We start from the raw sequence: 23835 nt of genomic DNA, 5'->3' as shown, positions 1-23835 counted from the left end.
TTTTGTTTTAGAAACGTTATTTAAAAAAAACTACATTAAAAAAGGACTGGCAAACAAGATGGGCGTACTCCAGATTCCTGACGATCTCGTGCTACGGTAGGTTTTTCAATTTTTTAATAATTTTCTTAGTGTTGTTTTATTTCAGTAACTGGTCACATGATTTATCGGTATCCGTATCTGAAAATGAAAACTCAAAAAAATCCATAATGAAGAAGAAAAAAGTGTTTCCAATTCAAATGTTAGTATTTTGACGTGATGCCATAAAGTCTCTCCATATTAAAAAAAAAATGTATATCGTCAATCTGATCAAAACATATCATTCTTAATACTTCAACTCACTTTATCCATTCCTTCATATTTCTCAAATTTCTTGCACTGTTCTGATGGCCGATCCTCCACCAAATCCTTCTTCGGTTCCTCCAAATGGTAATCTAACTGGAACACCGTCAGCTGCGTGTGCAGCCAATGCAGCTGGAAATGCAGCTGCAGTTGCTCCAATGGCTTCTGAAAAAGATCGACTGCCAAAAGAAGGAGATGAAATTGTCACCGAACCAGGTAGATTTATAGTGTAAAAGCATGCTCATTGTAGAATTGTTTACAGGCAAAAAGTACAAATTAGGTCCGGTTCTTGGTGATGGTGGCTATGGAACCGTATTCCTATCTCAAGATGATGACATCAAGATTGCTGTCAAAACTGAAAAGTTCAGTAAATCCCAGCTGAAAATCGAAATTGTTGTGTTGAAAGCTGCAATGCAAGGAAATTGCAAACATTTTTGTGAACTTGTTGATTGTGTAAGTGGCGTAGGCTGAAAATAAGTCAATAGAGAAATTTCAAGGGTACAAAAGGAAAAGACTTTGATCACTCTGCTAGGAAAGGATCTACACAAGTTGAGATGCGAGCTCCCGGGTCGGAAGTTTTCAATCAATACAGCTCTTCGTATTGGAATTCAGACACTGAAAGTATGTTACGTGGATAGAAGTCATGTGTTTTACCGGAAAACTTTATAGGCTTGCGAGGAGCTACATCGTATTGGATTTGTGTCCCGTGATGTGAAGCCAGGGAATTTCGCTCCTGGAGTCAAGTCAAATCGCCAAAGTCGTACAATTTTTATGTATGATTTTGGTCTGGCAAGAAAATACATTGACAAGAATAATCAAGTGATTCCAACAAGAAAAGAAGTTGGATGGAGAGGAACAACTAGATATGGTAGCCTCAATGCTCACAAACGATTGGATTTAGGACGACGCGATGATCTGGAGAGCTGGTTTTATGGGTTGGTAGAAATGACAAGAGGAACTCTGCCATGGAGAAATGTTGTTGGTATGGGAAATGATAAGTTGCTTTCCATATAAATTGTTCAGATCGAAGTTCGGTTCAAAGAGCAAAAGAAGCATCACGCAATACAGGCCGTACACAATTTCTCTTCGAAACTCCCAGTCAATACGACAAAATATTCACGATCGTCGACAGTTATGCGTTTGAATCTGCACCTGATTACAAGCAAATAAACAAATTACTTGTTGAGGTACAGTAGTAAATGACAAAAGAACAAAAACAATCTGAAGCATTTGATCCACACTCAGAAGGTCTTGAGGCAAAACTGCTCGGCACAAATCCATTTTTAATTTAAAAACTGTAACTAATAGAAGTATTTTTATTTAGCAATACTAAGTTTTTACCAATATTTTATAATTAGAGATGATTTTGTGCCAGGTAGGCGTGATTCGAGAATCTGAAAAGTAACCATTTTTTGATTAAAAACTAAACACCAACTTCCAGGCTAGAGAAGAACGCCAACTTCGTGATCGTGAGCACTGGGATTGGGAAGATGAAACCGTCTCGACCACTATCACCACAATCACTTCATTCTCTGATAAAGAACTTCGCGCCAAGGCTGACCAACAGTACGTTTTCTCATTGTTTTCAAATCGCTCAAAACAAAATACTGTACTTTTCAGGTCAAAATAGACAAGAAGAGCAGAATCCACAATACGAATAAATGTGTGTACGTGATATCATCTGGAGCTTTATTTCTTTTGTCGATTCTAATATAGTTTTGATTTTTCTCAGTTCTTGGTCTCCTATTTCTCTTCCATTCCTTTGCACATCAATCAGCCATCATGAACTTATTGGGATAAATGTCTTAATAAAGATTTATGTTTTGCAATATTTGTTAGATAAATATAGAAAAAGAAATGGACAACAGACAACATTGAAATACCAAAAAATAAAAAAATAAGTAAATGTGTACCGGACAACTAAAAGTGCGGCGTCATACAGAATATACTGTTTTTCTTATGTTAAGTAGCAACGGAAGATCAATTTCCGTCTTCTCATTTGGTGACTGAGAATCCCTTTCATATTGTAATAGTAAAGTGAAATTACACGGGAATCTAGCTCGATACTTTCTAAAACATAGAGTTATTGCCGAGGCTGCGAGACAATTAGAGATGTGTCCGGCTTCATACATTTCATACCACTTTCAAAAACTATTGTATTCTTCAGCACTTAGGCCAGTAAACCCATGGACCTAACCTAGCTCAAAATGAGAATGGAAACAAGGATTTATATATACGAGGATAACATGAAAATACGGTGTAGGAGGTGCAAGGGCAAATGAAAAGGCGAGTGAAAGACGTCTCGACTGTGTGGAATCGCAGAGTACGTACTCGATTCAAATGGAAAAAAATCAACTTTATGAGTTTAAAAACGACGTGACAAATAAAAAGTATTTTTTGACAATTTTTTTTGTTCCAAGTTCAAACAAATGAAAATTACAAAGCATTTATTCTTAAAACAAACTTTTTATTCGGCAATGACAAATATTGATTTTAATTTTCATCACGCCATATCGAAAATTCATCCAAATGCATCATTTCCTCGTTTTTCCGAAAACAGATCAGTGAACTCGGCTGAGGACGGACAATGATTCTCGAGGTTCAGGAAGCTGTTCAATTTCTTTCAACTTTCATGTTTGGCCGTATTCCACGCAGGTGAGGGGAGGGGCTCCACTGAAATGTTTAATATTTCATATTCTCTATCAGTATTGATGTTAGTACTGAACTCAAACTAGAGGTTTTCGATAATTTCCTAGTTTTTTGTTTAATGTTCGATAATCATCGTTTTTAAGTAATGCCGAATCTCAAAATTATAGGCAATTCTACAATCATCGAGTATTAAACTTTTTAAAAATAAAACAAAATTGGAAAAAAAGTATTTAAATTATTGAAAAAAAAATTAAACTGCAGTTATGGTTTTTTTGTTCAAGGACTGTAAATGTTTTCTTTTCCAGTTCATATAGATCTAGATTTTTTGAGTATTCAAAAATTCGACATACTTGACGAATTTTGAAAAATTCTGTGGCAATTGCATAATTGTCGAACAATAGTTGCCGCCCACCGATTTGAATAATATTGTGATGTGATAGTGTATTGGAGTTAAATATTGCATTTCCATTTAGAAAAGAGAAAATAATTAAAATTCCATAAGAAAACTAATTTTCAGTCGTGTCAAATCGTTCTGTGGTCACTTGTCAAGCCTGCTGAGCGAGGCAATCGACGCTAAACGATGTGTTGATCGGTACGATTTGATAGTTTTCGCCGATGGGAGATCAGATGACACTATTGTTCAGGTAATCCATTTTTCTTAAAGAAAGTTTCGTTATAATAGAACTTCAGGCAGCCCGTCGTGCATATGTTCATCTTGGAGAGCTTCAAGAATGCATGAACAATGGTCTTATTATGGAGATTATGAATGGGCGTGTTCGTGCTCTGACTCCATTTTCATCTCAAGTGGTTTTCCCAAAGACGATGGCTTCAATTGGAGAGTATGAGAAGGTGAAATGGATTTTGAATTTTCAATTGGAATATGATTTCAAAAAAGTATATGAAAAATGTTTAATTGCTTTATTTTTGATAGGATTTATAACGTGAATGTGAAAATACTGTTTGTTTCTTCCTTTAAAAGACAAAATTGTTCCTATAAATCTAATTATATGTTTTGAAAATTTCTTCGAAATAAATATGGGGTTAAAATCTGATATATTGCTAGTTTTTCCATAACCGAATCTAACCTATATTCGACTATGTAATAAATTTTCTCTGTCAAAACTCATTTTTAAATACGAGAACTCTGTAATAAAAAATTCGTTTAAACACAAGTATTCGGAACATAATCAATATTAAAGTTCAAATTAGAATTTACTAAAATTAGAATAAGTAAAATACCATTTTTGATCGACTTTCAAAAAATGTGGCAAAAACTGAAAAGTCACCTTCTGAGAAAAAAACCAGTTCAATCTTTTTTTGAATTGATGCTCGGATGTTTGTTGCCGTTACTCCATTTTTTATAATACATTTTTTAAACACACTTTTGTTTTGCTTGAACATTTTTGAAAGTTCTTTGAAGTTGGACGTTTTGGTAAAACATTCAAACCTCAACTGCAAAACTTGAACCATCAGTCTTGTTTGCATAATATCAATTGTTTCATTTTCAGTTGTGAATTTATTAAATCGTCATCAAAAACTCATTCTCAACTCATATCGCCAAGAATCATCGTGTCAGATTGCAATAAAACATTGAAAAATGAACTTGTTTGTTTCTTTTTTTTATCTTTAAGAATTTATTGATTTATTCCAATCATGTTCATTATCTTAGTAATGATTATTACAGAACATTAGAGAATTCATCAGAATTTGTGAGAAACAACATATGAAAGAAAGTATGAGAAATAGAGGTCCAATTGAATTGTCAGAAAGGCATACGTGGATTTGTGGGACGGGAAGAAAGTGTAGATCTAAAGTGTCATTTTGTGATAAAATTTAAAAAAAGGATCCGAATTATTTTGCGAGAAATGCACGTCATACGGGTTGGCGGAAAGGAACATTGGTTTGGAGTGAGAAGAGAGTGAGGAGAGAAGTAGAGAAGTAGGGATTTTGGAAAAAAAATTTACAAAGTATTTCAGGGTGGTTGAAAGAAAAATGGGGGAAAGAGGAGGTATTTGAAATGTAATTGGAGTAATTGCATGATCAAAAGGTAAGCGGGAGTCGACGTGAGTTGGAGCTGTGACGTTATAAATAGTTGCCTATACGAAGGGATGATAAGAGGTTAAAGATACAAGGAGAAATACCAACTATTTAAATTCACGGGGGTAACGAGACAGTTTCAACTGGCACGCGTCAGGATTACAAACCTTGCCATGATACAAAAAAGAGGGAGGGAAGGGAGTGGAATGAAAATAGTAATACATGAAATTTACTTGGTCTGTGTGCCAACGTGAACCCAATTGTTGCTCAGCGCCTGCCACTTGGCATACGACCAATCATGAAGGTCTCCAGACCACTGGGAGATCTTCGAGTAGGTCTGACGCTGGAAGCGTTGAGCTGGCACGGCGATGTGCTTCTGACCATACACGTAGCATCTGTCTACAAACTTTGGGAATGCAAGGAAGAAGATAACACAGAACGATGTGCACAAGACAATGATCATCGCAGCAGCGAGCCAGTTATTCTCAGGCCTGTTCAGACGCCATTGATTGCGAAGGAACACGAATGGCGCTGTGATGATGTAGTGGATATAGGCGAAGATTGTGGAGAGAAGAGCAGCGATCCAGTTGTATGCGGAGATAGCGTGAGCTTTGGCATTTGTCAGAAAAGCACAGCATTGAGATTTCTGGGCTTTTGAAGCTGAACGGGTGGTGCGTACTGGAAGACCTTCAAATGTGTGATGAACTGCACGTGGTAAGCGGGATCTCTGCAAACATTATAATTTAGTTCAATTATTTCTCTCATTTTTGCAACTCTTCAGAAAAAAAAATCCTACCGATGCTGGTGGATCTTGAGTCAAATTTCTAACGTTTCTCTGGCGGAGTCTGCTTGGTGTGGTCACTTCATCTTCATCATCAGCAACTTCAATAGTCTTCACAACATCACGTGGAGTCTTTGTAACTGATCTAGATCTTTTGACGGAAGTAGAAGATGCTGATGGAGTTGAGGCCGATAAACGGCTAGCGTTCGTTGGACGCCCGCGAGAGCGGGAACGAGATCTAGCAGAAGCGGAGCTGGGCTGAAATAACACGAATTCAAAATTGTGGGGAAACTGAGAAAATTGCAATTTAAGAACGATTTAAGATGCATATTATGACTAATTCTGAACGTGAGAAGTGTGTCAAAACAAGCGGGATACACCAGCCTTCTGCTATTACTGGTTTCACCAAGCAGCTGCTCAATTAGCCATTCGTTCACTGGAGAAGAAGGAGGAGGAAGCTGCTCCGATGCTTCTAGTTTGTTGTTGTTGTTTTGGTTTTGACCTTTCTCTTTTTCTCTTACATCTCTCTCATTACTACACTCTATTTTTCGGCTCTTTGTGTCTCTCGAGTTTCTGGACCTACCGTTTTGCTGGGAGTCTTTGGAGTCTTTGAAGCCGTGCGGCCTCGAGTCGCTGATTTTGAAGCAGAACGGCTTGGAGTCTTCTTTACGTTTGAAGTGCGAGCACGAGCTGGAGACTTTGATGCCTTCCTTGCAGATTTTGCTGGAGATGGAGATTTGGACATCTTCGTTTTCTTCTCCGATGATGGTGCTGAGACAGCGTTACGGGAACGAGACGTGGAACGGGCACGGAGCTTTGGAGGCTGAAAATAGATATATGTATACTTTAAAATATTGAAATGTCTTAATTGCCAATAGAGAGGAACCGTATAATACATGGGCCGTGAAAACATGGGATGACCTAGATTTGATTTGATTGGTAAGTGGTTGACATGCATAATTGGCGGGATGAAAAGAGGGCGAAAATGGAACGGAAATCAATCTACTTTTTTGACAAAATCTAATAGCTTCCTAAGATCAAAACTGTACCCAAAAACTGTGAGAATTTTTTTTGCGCCTGGAAAAGACTAAACATAAATCAAATAAAATCAAACTGTTCTGACAAACTTCAAAAACTTCAGAGAAGCATAGCATGTTTAGATCAAGTTTTTAATTCATGATTTGGACCAAAGAGTAGATCAACTGAGAAACTGGAATATTTTCCTCATAGCTCACAAAAATATACCGACGTCAAAATGCTAGCCATCTGTCGTCGATGAGCAAAAATGGGTAGGCAGATGGGACCGATAGTGTGCCCCCAATTACCATAAGAAAAAGGAGACTGATGAGGACAGTTAGGCTCAATATTTTGAAACTAATTCTCTTGATATTCGAAATTAAATTTTGGAAGTTTGATAAGCCTCTCGATGGTTTTAGCTTTGACTGAAAATCTTTAGCACATCGATGACTTGGAGCTGGAATTTGAGGGATTTATGAACTTTGTTCCTAAAACTTAGCTCATCTTTTTACTCAATGTAGTCCCATACTGATATTTTCAAAGTTTGGTATTTTTCTCCCAATTACCACCTAATCCTGCATCTATCTCTCTCTCTCTCTCTCTCTTTATTCTAAAAGATTTGTGTGTGGGGGTGAAGAGGAGCACACTGTGCATCGCCAATTGACCCCACAGCAGTTGCGCTACTTGGCACGTTGCCAAGTCTCCTCACGTTGTCTACGCGGGTGAAGGGGTGAAGGCGATTCTCGAGACACGATCACCGGCCTTATGTTAGGGGAGGGTTCGGAGAGGGGGTGATGGTGAAGGGGGAGAATGATGTCCTTGATGAATTGCACTCTATCCCCCATATTCACCCCCTAACCGTTTCTACTCTAACAAGGCCGTTTCCGTCCCCACTACCACCATTCGCCATTTGTTATCATTTTGAGTGATCTGTAGCGAATTTTTCAAAAACTCGTTTATCATGGCCTAGTTACCTGGCAGTTAGTACTGCTGATAAGAGATTGAAAGATAAGAAATTGGATGAAGTAGTAGGTAAATTTGAATTTTCGGCGTGACTTCGTATTGGAAGAGCTAACACTTACCATTTCTAGTTTCAAAATTTGAGTAGGAAGATGTGGTTGTTGGTTTGAGGAAGATTCGTCTGGACGATTCTGAAAATTAAGTGTGAAATTTGAGTTTTTAAAGCTCAAGAAAAACCAAGGTTATCTAAAACAACAAACGATTTGTTACACACATATATACACAAAATTGTAGAAAAAATTGTAGAAATATGAAGATAGAAAAGTGGTATGCACACAGACACACTGTACACCCATTCTGTCTATATGTCTGTGTGTATGACGAAGCAAAGAAGAACAGTCGCGTCTCTCTTTTTCTTTCACGTCGGGCCACTTGGCACAGGGCCAAAAAGTGGGCGTGGTTAGTGGTATGGTGCAGTGATGGTGGCGGTGGGGCGGAAAGCAGGAAAGAACAGTGAATGCCTGTGCGATGACAATGGTGGCTGAGAACGTCTCGCTGATCGACACACTATTTGCATCGAGAGGAGAGTAGAGGTAAATGTGTTAGAAATAGTGTAGAAGACAGAGAGACGCAGATAGGTACTGAACAGGTGTGGAGTACATCCACAACTTTCTACGGAGAAAAAAGAATGGGGTGGGTGGAGAGTAAAAGACTACTGTTACTAACTGAGAAAGTTGAAGACTACATTGGAAACTGATAGTGAGGAAGAAGCTAATGCTGGCAGCCTGGAGCTTCAAAAGACTGGTGCCCAGAATTTGAGCAGTGGTAAAAATGGTAAAAACTATGAAGAAAGGCTATCAATAGATTATCCGGATTATTAGGTCCAACGGATATAATTGAAAAAAAAACCATAAGCAAAAAATCCTCACAGAATCGGGTAGAATAAGCTATTATCTTTAGCTGATCTTTATCAGTTTGTACGTTTGATATTGAGAAACTCTTCATAGCATTTTCTTTTCAAATGTAATATTTTTAAAATATTAAAATAACATTACGAAATGTTTTGTTGTTGATGAATGTTATCAGAAGAAACATAAACAGAACAACATTTTATGACCATTTTCGAAATGAGAGAAATAAATTGAGAGCTCATAAACTGTAAAAATTTTAATATTTCTTAAAGATAGTGTAGAGAATATAAATTTTGACAGCGGAAATCACTTGTATGGTCCAGTATGACTCATGCTGTTTTCCTACAAAAGGGGTACGAGATTCAATTTTGGAAAATAGAAAGAACATTCTTATTTGCATGGCACCCAAAATAAATTTAGTATATGGTTTGTTAAATTCAGCGGAGGTGTTAGGTGTTTCAAGGGCAAGATACGAATTTCTTCAGAAGATTGAACTTCGTTTGTACTCTTAAAATTACAAAAAATGCAAACTCAAGCGATCAACGAAGAGTTTGAATTTGACTTGAAAGACTACAATGGTATTTTGAATTTTTCTGGGAGGACTATTTTTAAGTTTGTTGAATAAAGAGTTGTTTACTTTGAGAAATATTAGTTAATTTTTGACAACTATTTAGGAATTGACACCAATGCATCATTATTCAATCGAAAGAAGAAGCAGGAAATTGGGTTGAAGTTAATCTCATAAAACAGTATAAAGTTTTCAGTCAACCATATTTACTTCGATTAAAACAATAGAACAGTTGAACCATTCATAAAATCATTGTGATGAATCAATAGAAAGAAAAGATGCGTACAGCCGAAAACACGCATAAATATGAACTAATACATATCGAGAGATGGAATCGAAAGGATGAGAAAGAGAGAAACAAGAAAGAAAACTTATCGTCTGTCTTTGGTAGAAACCAGTGATAATTTTAATAGGAAAACAATATTTTTTTCTTTCAAAAATATGAAAGTGAGATATAGTGGCAAATTAGATTATTGGAAAATCATCACTAATAAGTACGTATGTATATATTGAAAATATCATGTTTGCACTCTGAGATAATTTATCCTACGAATTTCGTTTTGGACGCATTTTTGTTTATAAAAATTAAGCTTCTGTGAGATAGAAGAAGAGGAAAAAGCAGTTGACACGTGATACCACTCTCAAAAAATAAACCTCCACATTGTTTGGAAGTATTCGTTGTTTGTTTTAGGTTAGAGTAACTATACGTTCGAAAATTTCCACCAACTACTATAGATACCAATCACTTCCATAAATAAACGGATGTATAGGGAACTACCCGACCGTAATAAAAACGTACATAAATGAGAATAATGTTGTGGGACAAGATGGGATTTATGTCTCAATTACTAACTATAGGAACTGGTGTATTCCCTTCAATGCCTGATCCGGATTGTTAAAATTTAGACGGGCTTCATCTAAGACAAAAAATTCGCTATTCCTAATTACTATTACTAACACTTTTTCGCGTCAATCTCCTCCCAAACAATACGCACATACAAAGAGAGCACATTAGCTCATTCACTTCTCTCCATCTTGCTCGTCCGGCAAATTTGAACGAGAAAAGGAGGCAGCCGCATACACACACAGTATATTGGATAGTGCGTGTGTTGTGCATAATAAGGGCTGTACACCTCTTCTTTTATGTTGTTAGGTAGAATGAGAGAGAGCTCATTGTGCAAACAGTGTTTGTGAGGAAGAGGAGGAGGTCAACTGTACGCGGGAATAAGGAGTACATGCATATACACACACCTCCCGGCGGCGGGGGACCTTTAAAACGAGGGAGGGGTCTCGTAAGCCGGTTTGAGCGGAGAAAGTGTATCATTGACTAATACACAACATAAACATGATACTGATATCGGTTAAAAAGAGATTCAGGAAAAATACCGTAATTCTTTTGATGTTTCTATTAGTATTGCATGCAGAATAATAGTAGAAATACGGCACCCAAAACGCTGGTATAACTTTAAAAAAAGCTTAACAACATTAACTTCATATCCTAATCAGGGGTGTAAACGCTTGAAATTTTTAAAAAAATAATTTTACCTTTGAAGCTAATCGAGTTTTTGACTAATTCCAAATTGGATTGTGTTATATTTTACCTCCAACCACACAAATTTAGTAAGAATCGGCTATTAAAATTAAAAGACCACGAACAATTAATGCCTTCCGAAAAACTGTGTGTAGCCAAGAAAAAGCCAGTTGGCGACTTTTTTAATCGTTGTTAAACAAATACAAACTAAAAAATAGTCCCCGAAACTGCAATATCATACTGGAATAACTCGCCTGGTTAACTATTAAAACAGAACATAAACATGCCTACCTTTGTGTATAAAATCCTTGATTCCGAATACCAACGGCAAGTGGAGACAGTTTCGGCTGACAGAATCATGGGCTATGGAAAAGTGATGGCGCCTGTGACTTTTTTTGAGCGACTAAACAAAAGGAATGAAGATTGATGCATTCACTCATCATTTACGATTTGTTGGTTTTGACACTTTTCCCGCCTTGAATACGATGAGAAGGAGTGTGATACTGGGAGAACTTGAATACGGTATAACAAAAAGTACGTGGAATTTGCTGTAAGCTTCTTGTCAATTTTGAACGCATGCCGTTATTTTAGATTTCCGTTTTTCGAATCGAATTTTTTATCTTGTTCTTAACGATAGTTATAAGTTTTTTCTTTGTATACTGTCATGATTTACCTGAAAATTTCCTATTTGCAAACCGCGTAAATTGAGATCTGAAGCTTCAATAAAACCACTGAAAAACCGACTTGAAAACGTTTGAAACCAGTTTATAAATCATTATTTATTAAAAACAATTACTAAAACAAATGATAAAAACAAGGGAAAAATTACAGATAATTATCAGAAGAGACATAAAAACCAAAAACGACAGATTTTTCGACAAAGCTGATCCAATCGCTGTAATCGTACTCGTAATCCAGACAACTGAAATCAAAGACTTCAAGTGCTAGAGGTTTGCACTGAATCTTCTCTTCAATTACTTTACTGTCAGACTCCAAATATTGATTTTCTCCTGAAGAAGTTGATAATTCAACACTAAATTCATAATTAATTTCTTGATTGATAGCCACCGAATCAGAGTCCGAATTCAATTCTCCAGCAGTAATAATTGTTTTCTCCTCTTCTGATTCTAACTCCACATTGACAACCGTCCCTTGCTGATCGATAGCTTCTGATTCAGAGTCCGAATGTTCAATATCTGCTTCCGTTACAAAAATGTCCAATGCAAATGGAACTGGACACTTTCCATCAGCAAGAACACATCGAACTTTTTCAATGCATTTTAAGCAAGTTGTTTCAGTCCATTTAAAGCAGTCATCTTTTTCATAAGTCATGATATCGATAACTGTGTGCATCTCATCTACTACAGCTTTCACATAGAGCCCAGTTGAATGACATGTGAAAGTGAGATAGGTTTGTTCCATTGGGACAGGACCAAGTGGAGCTCGTGAGATCTTGTCTAAAAAATGAAAATGAAACGAAATGGATTTTATTCTTAAAAATCGTTTCAAAAACTTACAAAGCTCCCATTCAATGTCGACTTCAGATTCCGTATCATATCCCGATGAAAGAGATTTCTCCTCTTCTTCCATCAAAACTGTGAGATCACCTTCTTCCTCCTCCGAATCGCTTTCTGAGATATAAGGAATCATGAATGGAGAGCTTAGATTATCAGATCCAATGGATTCATCTTTGAGATTATCCTCAGGTAATTCCATTGTTTGTTCCAGAGTTATATTCTTGATTCTAGAATTATTCTTCTCATTTAACAGTTTCTGGATCATTTCATTTTGCGAGTAGATCTTATTGAGACTCATGTGTTGCTGAAAATTTTTGAATGTTTCAATTATAACCTTGTCTGAAATAAACTAACCATAATCATCCAACAAGCAACTCCCATCATAAAAAGTCCACAGGCAGTGATTGGGAAAATAAGATTTCCAGCGAAATAGGTTGCCATCACTACAGGAAAAAAAGGAAATGAGCACACGATGTAATGGTAAAACAATAAATGTACCGAATGATGAAGGATGATATCGAGGGAGATATTTCAGGCAACATGGCCACTATTGCCAATTTCCGCGTCTGAGAGTCCCGCCCATTTTCAGATATTGGTTCATGGGAATGGAGAGAGGGGATATTGTAAACTTGGTACCAAAAAACAATATTTTGGTATTATTGACTGAAAACATGGAACTATCGATTGAAATACGATGAACAAGTACACTCGGAACTGTACACAATTTTTTCTTTTAATTTTACGCTCTAAACCGTTTTCGGATTCAGCCCTGGTTCGGAGGACAATATAAAAATGTTTTTTCCTTGAAAAAATATTAACAATGTTATTCTGATAGTGAATATCAATTAACCATAGAGTGGGAAAATGTAGTCTGAAATATATTTGTAATTATTCAAATGATCCAGCTATAAAAACTATTTATTACATATTTATTCAAGTTCATTTCTCGCAAATTTCTGATATTTCAATCGCAAGCATCGAGTGTTTTCCCGTATTTCGGAGTTTCTAACTTGACTTCTCCCAATTCCCATTTCTTCTGTGCCAGGGTCCCGTCGTTTATAAAAATATTTGGAACTTTGAACTCAAACCAATTTTTACAAGGATCGGATTGCTCGTAGGGTTTTTCGAAGCAATTGTGCCAAATGTAGAGACGTACGTCAATTTTGGAATACTTACTCCAATCAATGTATCCGGCAATTTCAAAAGCTCCACTGGGATCGGAGAACACATCACGAGCAAATGCATCACCTCCTGAAATGTAAGATGTGAATTGTTCATTTTGAGAACACACAGCTGGTTTTGCAAATGGTTTGAATTTTGATCTATTTTTTGAACATCTTTTTCTGAATATCATATGCTCTCAGGTTCTGTCATAAGTTTTCGAGGTTTCACGGATCCAAACTTACCTATTATCTTTTTGCTGACAAGTTGAACCTCAGCGTATTGTGCTGGCAGCCCATGACAAGTAAAACGTCCCTTGATTCGAACCGATTGCTCTTTAGCATTCGTATTCCAAATGATAACCAAAACAATGAGAATTATTGTCTGAAACCCTTATTATAAGCATAAAAATAATTGAAAAGTTACGAACCTTCATCGTCACAGAAAACGAAATGAGTAAAATTGTATTGATCAACATAACTTTTATTTGTATGCCACATTTGTATTTCAATTTTTGAAAAAAAAATTGTTTTTTCTAAAATTCAAAGTCATCGTTCCTAAAGTATTTCATAATGAAAGTGGAGTGTTTTTTTCTACTTGTCTTCTAATTTAAATTTCAGTTCAGGTCTTCTCCTATTATTTCTTGTTACTGTATGGAGTACATATGCTCGTGAACAATCGATTGGAATCAATGGAACGTTTACGTGTCACGGATTGCCAACACAATACGTTGAACTGCAGCTTGTGCGTATGAAAACAATAGGTGAGTTTTGACTTATAAATATCTGTAATCTGATAAAATTCCAGGTGGGGATACATTTGCACGTGACGTGTTTTCGGATCCAAGCGTGCAAAAACTGGTTCAAGATCCAAATTCCTCAATTCTTTATTAATGAAGGTCCATTGCCATAGACGACGTGGGATTTGGGTGAAATAAAGTTGGAACTTCCGAGAGCTCATCAAAAATTGGATGCATGTGATTGATAATGTATCAAAATTGTGTCAATCAGTGTGAAAGTTACAGTCAAATAAAACCGTTTTAAAATATTCAGGGTTATATGTACACTGACAATATAATTTTGTTCCTGAGTGGACGATAAAAAATGCGTTGGTATTCTTCGATTCTAATTGAATTTTAAAACTAACGATCTATAGATCTTGGAATAATCGACCAGTTGAATTTTCTGTCATAAATTTCCTCAAAGAAACGCCCAGTTTTGAGATATTTTTAACATTAAAAAAATTCCAAGTAAAATTTTGAGTTTCAAGAGCTCTCAGAAACTTTCTTGTTTGAGAATGGTAAAATGGCAGTGGAAGTGTTCTAGAATATGAGAATGCATACAAACTTCAAGGGCAAGCTTTTATTATTTTGTCAACTGTTATATTTTGTGGGGCATTGGAAGCGCCTGGAATTATATGATTCATAAATTCGCATAATCTCATTTCCCAGAAAAACTGTAGCTTTTATTCTTTCAAATGGAACAAATTATTTATTTCAATAAAAAATATTCATTTACATTTATCCAAGTACTCTTTTTTCTGCTCATCTTCTAAATCAACTTCTCCAAGTGGCCATACAGCTCTGGGCAATGCAGCGCCGGTTACGAACTCATCAGGAATGTTCAGCCCAAACCAATTTTTGCACGGATCCTTATGATACTTTTGAGAAAAACATTCATGCCAAACCCAAAAACGACCTCGAACACCAGAAGATTGATCAACGTATCCAGCAATGTCAAAGTAACCATTTGGATCAGTGAACACATTTTCAGCCATGATAGCATTACCTGAAAACATTTCAATTTTATGAAGCATTTTCATCAAAGTATATTGACCAGTGAAAAGCCTCTTTGTTAGGATTTGAAGTTGTACATATTGTGCTGGTTGTCCACGACACATCATCCGTCCAGTGATGCGAATGGACTTTTTATCAGCACAAACTGACAGGATACACACGGCAAAGATTAAGAAAAATACCTTTAAAAATACTTCTGTAGGTGACTTCAAAGAGAAAAAACTTACTTTCATGTTGATGAAATTGTAATAAAGATAGAGGAGGAAGAGAGAGGAGGTGTTACAGTAAAATTCGTGACTCAAATTTTAATTTTCACGGTTTAATTTACTTTTTTCCAATTGGGGATTTTGTACTCCATTCTCCAAATCGATAGTTCCTGCATTAAATACTTTTTTCGGGTATTTCTCATAATTCCTGAATTCCGCTGGAACATCCATCTCCATTTTGCTTTTACACAAACCGTGATGAATACCGACGTCATAGAAACATTCATGGTAAACCCAAACAGCTGCATCAATCGCTACGAACTGAAATTGGTATCCGTATATTTGGAATTGACCACCTGGATCAGTGAAGACATCTTCAGCAAGGACAAGAGTTTCCTTTTCTGAATACTTGATTGAAAAATAGTTAAAAATCGATCGATATCATACCACCGTGTGTATTAATAAGTTTCAGCTCGGCAAACGGAGCAGGTTTTCCACGGCACATGAGTCGTCCAGTGATATAGAACGACTGCATTCCACCAAATTCCAATGAGATACTTGTTAGCAGGAGAAGCAGAATCTAATTTCAAAATATTGAAAAATTAATAAATGGCACGATAACTAAAAAAAAATGTCGGAGGTGCATATATTTTTCAAACATTTTTTTTGACAAGTCGGTACGAAGGAGTGCACTTGCCGTATTTTTCTTGTTGATTCTATTTCAACTATAATTTCCTTTTTCAAAGAGGTTTTCAAATATTTAATTGTACCTTCTTCAAAAGTATTTTTTTATCGAAAAGAAAGTTTAAAATACAATTGAAAATAATCATTTTCAGCACTTTGAAACCTTTAGAAATTTTTTAATAGGTATTGTATGAATTCTATCTGACCAGAGAGCCATCGGGGTACTTTTTTCTCGTCTCTTATTTCACCCTCTTTTTCACTTGTTATTAAACGTTCTCTAAGTATTTCAGAAAAGTTTTTCTGTGGGCGAGGTGGCTGGATTAGCCAGTTTTAAATCCAAGTAGAATCTCATGAACTCACCAAAACTTTTAGACTTTGAAGCATTTTTAGAAATATTTTGAATTTCTCCAAAATTTGAATAACATTTACGTGATACTTACATCCTATTAAATAAACACCAAGGTCGGGTGGATTTTCTACGTGATTTTCCGATTGCATATCAATCGATAAAATCTAAATCACTCCCAGTTTTCTGTCGATCTTCTGTCATTCATCGATATCCAATTCGTTTTGTGAACCTGAACGGGAAAATTATAAGGTTTGTAAACGTTTTTATTATCAACATTTTAGCAAAAACGTATTTTTACAGATGTCCGCCACAACAGAAAGCCCTTCTCCTCCACCATCAAGTAACGAACAAGAGGCAGGAGAAAGTGGTGCTGTGGTGAGCTCATCTGTGCCCTTTGCTCTTCGGAATCATGTTCGGGCTCATTTTTGCAATTATCATGATGATTCTTCATATCTGTATCACCAAATATCTTGTCAATCAAAGACTCAAGCACATGCCACGTGCTCGGAAAGTCAAGGTCAAGAAAGACAAAAAGGGAAAGAATGGAAAGAAAGGAAAGAAGGGGAAAAAGGGAAAGAAAGGTATACAAATGTGACGGCTTGGTTCTGAAGTTGTTTTAAACACACGAGCAATATTTTCGATAACAATTATATCTTATTCCAGGATCCGGCTCAACTGGCTCTGGATCAACTTCTGGAACAACTGCTGGTGGAACCACTGCCGGTTCTACAATCATGTAAAATCCAACTCTTCGTTTGTCGTCAAAGATCAGCTAACTCGCATCACAATTTATTTTTTTATAAGATGAGTAGTTTCTCATTTGGGAAAGTTCTCGACCAATTTGCTGATAAATCGTCCTTTCATATTATTATTTTTTTAGAAGATTTATAAAATGTGATAGTTTAGTTTGACACAGCTTATAAGCTTGCATAAATTGCTTTCCAAAAAGGCAGAAACATCCCAAAAGACAACCGTTACGAAGTTAAAATGACTGACTTTTAAAGAATGAAGTTGTAATAAATTTCGGACAAGTTGTAACTTTGCATTTTTCTTGAGAAGTCTCATCGTTTCTAAATTTACCATAAAAAATTGAGAATTTTCAGATGTTCCAATAAAGTAAAAATTTTCCCCGTAACCATTCAGTGTAACATTGAAAAAGAACATGTAATTCATTGCATTTATTTTCAAGTTTTAATATTTTACACTCTTTTTTAAAAATAAAGTTTAATTATTCGAGACTCCAGATGCTCTTTCATCATGTTCCACTTCTCTTGCGTGTCCTTCATTTGCAGGCTGCCAACGATGAGTTTGTGATAGACCACTGACAAATTCTTTTCGCATGATGTACATGGTCAGCTGAATCTTGACCATATAGAAGTACTCTTTCCATTTTATATTCCTACCTTTCGCGCCAAGTAGATCAATGGAAGTGCACTGATAGCAGCGTACAATACCAACGGCCAGTGATAGATTTGATACTTTTTGACGATAATCGAACAAATTGAAACCTGAACTTTTCAATTAGTCAAATGATTTGTCAATCAAACGCACCAAACAGGAAATCGGGAGAAAGAATGCCCACATGACATACAAAAATACACGGCATTTTTCCACAAGCTTATAAGTGACTGGATGATGTTTCAGCATTGTCTGAAATTAAAGTTTTGCCGTTCAGAATTGCAGTATGATCATACATACTAGAAAGTTGATGAGAAGCCGTTTGTATCCATATACAATTGACACAGATATCAGTTGAATGAATACTGTAGTTGACACCAATCCAACAACATAGTCGTCAATTGCCAGCTCTTTCTGGTATCCAACTGCTAGTTGTTTGTACTGAAATTGTCTTTTATTGCTCAGGAACTTAGTTCCACGCCTAGTTCAACTCACCGGCAAACTCAAAATGTATAAAAATAATAAAAGAGTTACTGTCGCCATGATAATACAAATTCGAACACTTTTCTGTTTCAGATACAATAGTCTTGGGAACAAATGATGCAATGCATTAATAAGCATTTCAAATGTAATAACCTAAACCATAACTGATTCTATTGAAAAACAAATAGTTTAATAATACCTGATATGCTACAAAAGCAAAGTTAATAGTTCCATACAACATTGCGTAGACGAAAAATGTGACAGTTGGACTGATTCCAGGAATTGCATACGATGGAAGAGCAGAGAAAAATAACTCAATTGCATGAAATTGTACAAGATCTCCTCTTGCTGAAATTATAAGTCTTGAAAGTTCAATTCTTATATTTAAAAACTCACCATAAACTGTTTTTGCGAAAGGATACAAGATATCGTTTGCCACGTATAAAATTGGCAAAATGCCAAAACAGAGAAGAAGACGATAAGTTGCACCAGAAGCAGCCAAAAGAACAGCATCTCTGAAACAAAGGTTTTTTGCTGAAGTTGAATGGTAGTTGAATATATTACTTGATGAAATTATGTCGGAAGTCTGCTCTGCTCCCAAGTGCCATAAGGGTTCCATCTGCAATGTACACCGTTTTCACCGTCTGCAATGAAAAATTATTACAATGAATGCTTATAACCACGCACCACTCTCGCTGCATTCAGCCAAGCAGACAACTCGAATATTTTTGTAATATCATTATTTTTCAGTATTTGATTAAAGAAATGTTTCTTTCGGGAGCCAACATCATAATATACAAGAATGACGGCTGGAATCATTCCAAGGATAGGAAGGAATACAAAGAATCCGGCGAGCTGGAAAAATAGTATTTTTCCTAAAGTGGTATCAAATAAATAACAAAATGCGTATGCAATCATCAAAAAAATTAGCAATAAGGTTTAAAGTATACAATTTCGAATGTTGTTCTAAATTTACTGTACATGGAGCAGAAAACAAGACCTCACCGATGCAAAAAATCGATGTCCCTTATATGTTATAAACCCGGCGATCAATAAAAATACCAGCGCCGCCAATATATTGTCCATGATGTCCAATCCATTTATTTCCCTTTAAAAGCGTTATTTTCTTTCAGTATTTCAATTCTAACTTACTTGTAAATTTGCGAAGGAATAATGCTAATTAATCGATACTCTCGAAGACCAAAATAAGTCAAGAGTCCATAATCTTGTTGCCTGAAACACAATACAGGTACTTATGAGTTCATTATAACCTTGAACTTACTGAGCTAGCTTTCTAATATGCACATCCTTAACACATTCCCCATTCAAACGAAACTCATTAATCTTGCATGACCATGTTGGATCAAAGCACCGTACACCTTTATAATCATCACAGTGAATCCAATTCATATTGCCTGTGATTACGGTAACAAAGCTTTTGTACGCATATAGTAAAAAGCGAGGATCAAATGCAATATATACAGTGTAGATGATACGAAGACAGAGAATTAACCATGGGATTCCTGGAATTTCAAATTTTTATTCTGTTACGTGGCATTAATAGCTTTAATTCTATAACTAACCTCCCAACATTGGAGCCATTCGAGTGAACATTCCATTCATTGGAATTGAAGAGAATTGTGCTAAAGATAGTTCAAATATAGCCATGGGAACTCCCAAAACAAACAGAATAATGAAATATGGAACGAAGAAATATACTGAAAGAACTTAAATTGAGATTTAAATAAACTTTGAAGCTTTACCTCCGCCATGATTAAAAAAGCATTCAATGAAAACCATATTATTCTTCAAAAGTGTCACACAGCTTAGAAGAAGAGACAGTTGACGGTAGGTACTCGGACGGGATATGTTACGGGAGCCGATTTCCTGTTCCAGCTCTTCGGCTTCAATCTGAAATAGAACTTGAGAATAGCTCAATAATATCTGATTTTATACCTTGCTCGGATTTAAGTTTGGATTTCCAGTTGGACTAATCGCCAGCTCCTCATCATTATCAAATTTCTCAATTCCATCTGGATTTTCTGACGAACTTTCCGTAGAATCCATTCTCTTTTTCTTCTTTTTCCGGTCATATCCATACACAATATTATACTCGATTTCTTCTTGAAGTAGCTTTTTCTCCGGTGAATTCTCCTTCGTATCATTTTCTTTTTTCACTTTAGGATCTTCTGGAGTGCTAATCAATCTTTTTCGAATCTATAACTTCAAAAACTAAGTTTCGAAAATAAGAGATCGTTTCTCACCATTACGCGGTTAACTACTTGAAATTCACCAAAAAATTAAACGGAAAATTGAGAAATGAAATATATTTCCTTCCACGCCTCACGTGTTTCAAAAATTCAATTTAATTTAAAAAATTGGTAAATTCCCTCCGGATTTACTCACTTTTTGTTTCGAATTTTTTCTTTGATTTATCCAATCTCTAAATTTTTTAAACTTCCAAAGATGAGCAGTTTTTTTCGTGGTTTTCAAATTTATATTCAATGTCAGATATAAATAGATTGATATAATTTTTGTCACTTTTTAAATGTTTTATTTTGATTATTCATGTCTAAAATTTTTAATTATTTTTACGAATATAAGTACAGGGGTTTGGATTTTATCAAATTTAACTCAGATTTTAGGGATGTGTAAACTCATAACACTTCACTTTTGAAGATATTTAAAATTTGCAAAAAACCATTCAAAAAGTACGGTCGCTCACGAACCTCTAAAACAAATTCAAGAAATATATCTTCTATTTATCCCACTTTCAGTTATTGAGTTGATTTTCCTGTTCTTCGGTGGATTGCTTTTAACAATATTCCTTGGATGTGCAACATTAAAACCGATCCGACGAGCATGTTTCAGTGGAACGCACAGAAGATCTCAGCCGCGGGAAAGGAAGAGATACGTAAGTGGGATGATATTATCTTGGAATTTCATATTTTAATGTTCAGAAAGGAATCGAATCGTGTTGAGCTGTAAAAGAGGAAGAGCAACTTGTTCAGGATGTTGATAAGAATGAAAAAGTTCTTGGGATTGATGTAAGTTGGAATTAGAGGTGGCAAAAAACAATGAAGTCCTCAAAATAATTATTGAAAACTACTGTTACGATAAAATTAGATGCCGTGATACCCAGAATCTTTGGAAATTAAAGGGCAGAGGCCTGGTTAAGTCATTTTTTCCAGCACTAGTTGGAACATTTAAGAGCAAAAATGAAATTTTTGAAACTTCAGGGATTGGTAAAAGATTTTGAAGAATGCTTTGGAATTCTCGGTGCAAATGGAGCTGGAAAAACTACAACATTTGATATTATCACTGGATTGACTATTCCAACGGGAGGTAGTGCAACAATGTATGGACATGACATTACAGAAACCATAGTAACCTGAATGAGAGAAAGAAAATTATACACATTTTGGCTTTATTTCAGCACATTGGTTGCCCACAGTTTGATGCGATGCTCCAGCAAATCTCATGCAGGCAGACGTTGAGAGTAAATGAGTTGTTTTCACGACTAAATGGAATGATATTATTGCAGATAATGGCAAAGCTTCAAGGATATCCGAATGTCGAGGAAGTAGTTGAACTTGTATTAGATTGTGTTGGAATGACAGATTTCGGTTACAAGCTTGTCAAGAATTGAAGGTTTAAAATTATTTGAATGGTTTATCACTCTTCACTTGAAACTTTCAGCGGTGGTCAAAAACGGAAGATCTCGGTCGGAATCGCGTTAATGTCTCGTGCCTCGTGTATCATTCTTGATGAGCCAACAGCTGGAATCGATCCGCGTGCTCGCCGTGAAATTTGGGATATCATTCATGAGATGCGGGAACAGGGGAAATGCTCAATCGTTCTTACTTCTCATTCAATGGAAGAATGTGAAGCTTTGTGTACACGTATCGGAATTCTTCATAGAGGAGAAATGATTGCATTAGGAACTAGTCAATCATTGAAATCTCAATATGGTAACACGTACATGATGACTCTTGTTCTCAACAGTTTGGAAGGTTTGACATCGGTTATTGCAATTGTCAGTGAAGAGAAGCCAGATGCAGTGTTGAAAACTCCAGAATCAAGTTTGACTACTAGTATTGTTTGGGAGGTTTGTTATTGTCAAGTGATCCATTTTGAATTAAAATGTTTCAGCTTCAAAAATCTAAATCTGATAAATGGTCCGAAAGTACAATCAAGTGGAAATTCTTGCAAAGAAAGTCAATGCAAAAGACTACATGTTGACCCAAGCATCACTTGAGGATACGTTCATCCGTTTGATTACCACAGAAGAATATGCCTCTGCTCGAAAATATTGAATGAAATTAGTGCTGAAAGAAAAAAGACTCGCAAAGAGTTTAGTATTCTAAAATAACTGCTCAGAATAACTGTTAGACGCGTAGGATTGGGTAGTCCAATGGACAAGAAGGATGGATGGCAACATTTATAACTTTCAAATATTCATTACTTTAAAAACTAAAATTCAATCAAACAGTATTATCAAAATATATAAACTGTCATGTGAAACGTGGCTTATTTTTTATTTTGTTTTTTATTTAAGCTCCTCCCATACCTGACCTTTCGTTGAAATTTTCATTTATTAGTTTATTTTAAAAAATGGGAGGAGCTTGAATAATAAATAAAATAAAAAATAAGCCACGTTTCACATGCCAGTTTATTTATTTTGATAATTTTTTTTTTCATTGCTAATTATTTTTTTATTTTTTTCACAGTTTCACGGCTCGTCGACTTATATTTATGTTGCATGTTATTGGATTTCTTGATTTCTTTTGACAATTTCCTTCTTGCCGCATCTGTTTCTCTCTTTGCTTCTTTATGGTTCAGCCCATTTTGTTCTTTTTCAGCAATTTGAAGCTCTACTATTTTTGTTACTTCATCAAGTTTTCGTTTAAGCTCCTTTTTCTTCTCTTCATCTTTATATCCTTGCCAAACTGCTTCGTCGATTTCAGCGTCGATCACGTAGAGTGGAAGATCCATTTGGAAACTGTAAATTTAAAATTGCCTTTCTCATCTTTCAGCTATTTTCTAAAACTTACTATTCTTTTGGAACATTTCTCGATCGTTTCTTCTTAATCGGCAGAGCTTTATTCTCCATTGTGGTGTCCATGAGAAGTGTCAACGAATAGTTTCATTTGAACATTTTGAACACGTGGATAGAAATGATATAAGAACTTGTTTACGGTCACGGAAAATGAACAATTTAATTTTAATAAGGGAAAAGTAGAAATTTGAAGTAATTTCAAAAAATTTGAAGTATTGTAATGCAAATATTTTACTGCAAAGTCGGTGAAGTTGCATAGGTGATGGACGTAAACTTTGCCTATTTTTTGAATTTTGAAATGAACTCCGACGTTTGGTTTTTTCTCAGTATATATTTGTAGAGTTGAGTTATTTTTGTTGAAGTTCAATTGAGAAACTGAATACATTAGCT

General features: G+C 35.7%; 8 protein-coding genes, 1 non-coding gene and 2 pseudogenes across 11 annotated transcripts; 4 read left to right on the top strand and 7 right to left on the bottom strand.

Moving 5' to 3' along the window:
- Nucleotides 1-383: 383 nt before the first annotated feature.
- On the top strand, nt 384-2168 carry T09B4.7 (annotated as a pseudogene). Its single transcript has 7 exons — nt 384-555; nt 602-792; nt 837-960; nt 1009-1321; nt 1363-1526; nt 1781-1905; nt 1960-2168. Coding segments are annotated over exons 1-7 (1298 nt in total).
- A 616-nt stretch (nt 2169-2784) lies between these two features.
- Nucleotides 2785-4601, top strand: T09B4.6 (VWFA domain-containing protein). Its single transcript, NM_059374.3, has 4 exons — nt 2785-2994; nt 3506-3632; nt 3679-3837; nt 4497-4601. The coding sequence occupies exons 1-4, from the start codon at nt 2927-2929 to the stop codon at nt 4500-4502; spliced, it is 360 nt and encodes a 119-aa protein (NP_491775.2). The 5' UTR covers nt 2785-2926; the 3' UTR covers nt 4503-4601.
- Nucleotides 4602-4608: 7 nt separating this feature from the next.
- T09B4.5 (uncharacterized protein) lies at nt 4609-7974 on the bottom strand. The gene is made up of 4 exons (NM_001383204.2): nt 7906-7974; nt 6390-6629; nt 5822-6064; nt 4609-5752 (listed from the first exon to the last, which is right to left on the bottom strand). Exons 1-4 carry the CDS (start codon nt 7906-7908, stop codon nt 5255-5257), a joined length of 984 nt encoding a protein of 327 aa, NP_001370757.1. The 5' UTR covers nt 7909-7974; the 3' UTR covers nt 4609-5254.
- Nucleotides 7975-8295: 321 nt separating this feature from the next.
- Nucleotides 8296-8404, top strand: T09B4.21. Its single transcript, NR_101565.1, has one exon. It is a non-coding gene; the product is annotated as an Unclassified non-coding RNA T09B4.21 (non-coding RNA).
- Nucleotides 8405-11557: 3153 nt separating this feature from the next.
- On the bottom strand, nt 11558-12852 carry F56F4.8 (uncharacterized protein). The gene is made up of 3 exons (NM_001129014.4): nt 12665-12852; nt 12311-12614; nt 11558-12250 (listed from the first exon to the last, which is right to left on the bottom strand). The coding sequence occupies exons 1-3, from the start codon at nt 12749-12751 to the stop codon at nt 11619-11621; spliced, it is 1023 nt and encodes a 340-aa protein (NP_001122486.1). The 5' UTR covers nt 12752-12852; the 3' UTR covers nt 11558-11618.
- Nucleotides 12853-13212: 360 nt separating this feature from the next.
- On the bottom strand, nt 13213-13907 carry ttr-58 (Transthyretin-like family protein; the record flags this gene model as incomplete). Its single annotated transcript, NM_001026335.5, has 3 exons — nt 13213-13561; nt 13717-13855; nt 13902-13907. The coding sequence occupies 3 exons, from the start codon at nt 13905-13907 to the stop codon at nt 13275-13277; spliced, it is 432 nt and encodes a 143-aa protein (NP_001021506.4). The 3' UTR covers nt 13213-13274.
- A 1039-nt stretch (nt 13908-14946) lies between these two features.
- Nucleotides 14947-15588, bottom strand: ttr-56 (TransThyretin-Related family domain). Its single transcript, NM_001129015.4, has 3 exons — nt 15494-15588; nt 15307-15448; nt 14947-15258 (listed from the first exon to the last, which is right to left on the bottom strand). Exons 2-3 carry the CDS (start codon nt 15371-15373, stop codon nt 14981-14983), a joined length of 345 nt encoding a protein of 114 aa, NP_001122487.2. The 5' UTR covers nt 15374-15448; nt 15494-15588; the 3' UTR covers nt 14947-14980.
- ttr-55 (Transthyretin-like family protein) lies at nt 15572-16594 on the bottom strand (the record flags this gene model as incomplete). The annotated part of the gene is made up of 3 exons (NM_059371.5): nt 16517-16594; nt 15920-16052; nt 15572-15873 (listed from the first exon to the last, which is right to left on the bottom strand). The coding sequence occupies exons 1-3, from the start codon at nt 16538-16540 to the stop codon at nt 15572-15574; spliced, it is 459 nt and encodes a 152-aa protein (NP_491772.4). The 5' UTR covers nt 16541-16594.
- Nucleotides 16595-17673: 1079 nt separating this feature from the next.
- On the bottom strand, nt 17674-20696 carry F56F4.3 (Sodium-dependent dopamine transporter). Its single transcript, NM_059369.6, has 16 exons — nt 20651-20696; nt 20343-20603; nt 20150-20297; nt 19970-20104; nt 19669-19909; nt 19539-19619; nt 19392-19494; nt 19074-19241; nt 18951-19030; nt 18783-18901; nt 18586-18734; nt 18399-18539; nt 18204-18344; nt 18057-18155; nt 17909-18013; nt 17674-17861 (listed from the first exon to the last, which is right to left on the bottom strand). The coding sequence occupies exons 1-16, from the start codon at nt 20651-20653 to the stop codon at nt 17730-17732; spliced, it is 2106 nt and encodes a 701-aa protein (NP_491770.3). The 5' UTR covers nt 20654-20696; the 3' UTR covers nt 17674-17729.
- A 469-nt stretch (nt 20697-21165) lies between these two features.
- On the top strand, nt 21166-22628 carry abt-6 (annotated as a pseudogene). Its single transcript has 7 exons — nt 21166-21300; nt 21347-21433; nt 21626-21772; nt 21823-21885; nt 21931-22037; nt 22086-22494; nt 22539-22628. Coding segments are annotated over exons 1-7 (1038 nt in total).
- Nucleotides 22629-22837: 209 nt separating this feature from the next.
- Nucleotides 22838-23548, bottom strand: F56F4.4 (Transposase). The gene is made up of 2 exons (NM_001374898.1): nt 23441-23548; nt 22838-23388 (listed from the first exon to the last, which is right to left on the bottom strand). The coding sequence occupies exons 1-2, from the start codon at nt 23509-23511 to the stop codon at nt 23094-23096; spliced, it is 366 nt and encodes a 121-aa protein (NP_001362028.1). The 5' UTR covers nt 23512-23548; the 3' UTR covers nt 22838-23093.
- Between the last annotated feature and the right edge of the window lie 287 nt (nt 23549-23835).

This window comes from Caenorhabditis elegans, chromosome I, assembly GCF_000002985.6.
Source record: "Caenorhabditis elegans chromosome I".
Taxonomy (NCBI): Eukaryota; Metazoa; Nematoda; class Chromadorea; order Rhabditida; family Rhabditidae; genus Caenorhabditis; species Caenorhabditis elegans.
This window is presented reverse-complemented; position numbering and strand designations above follow the sequence as displayed.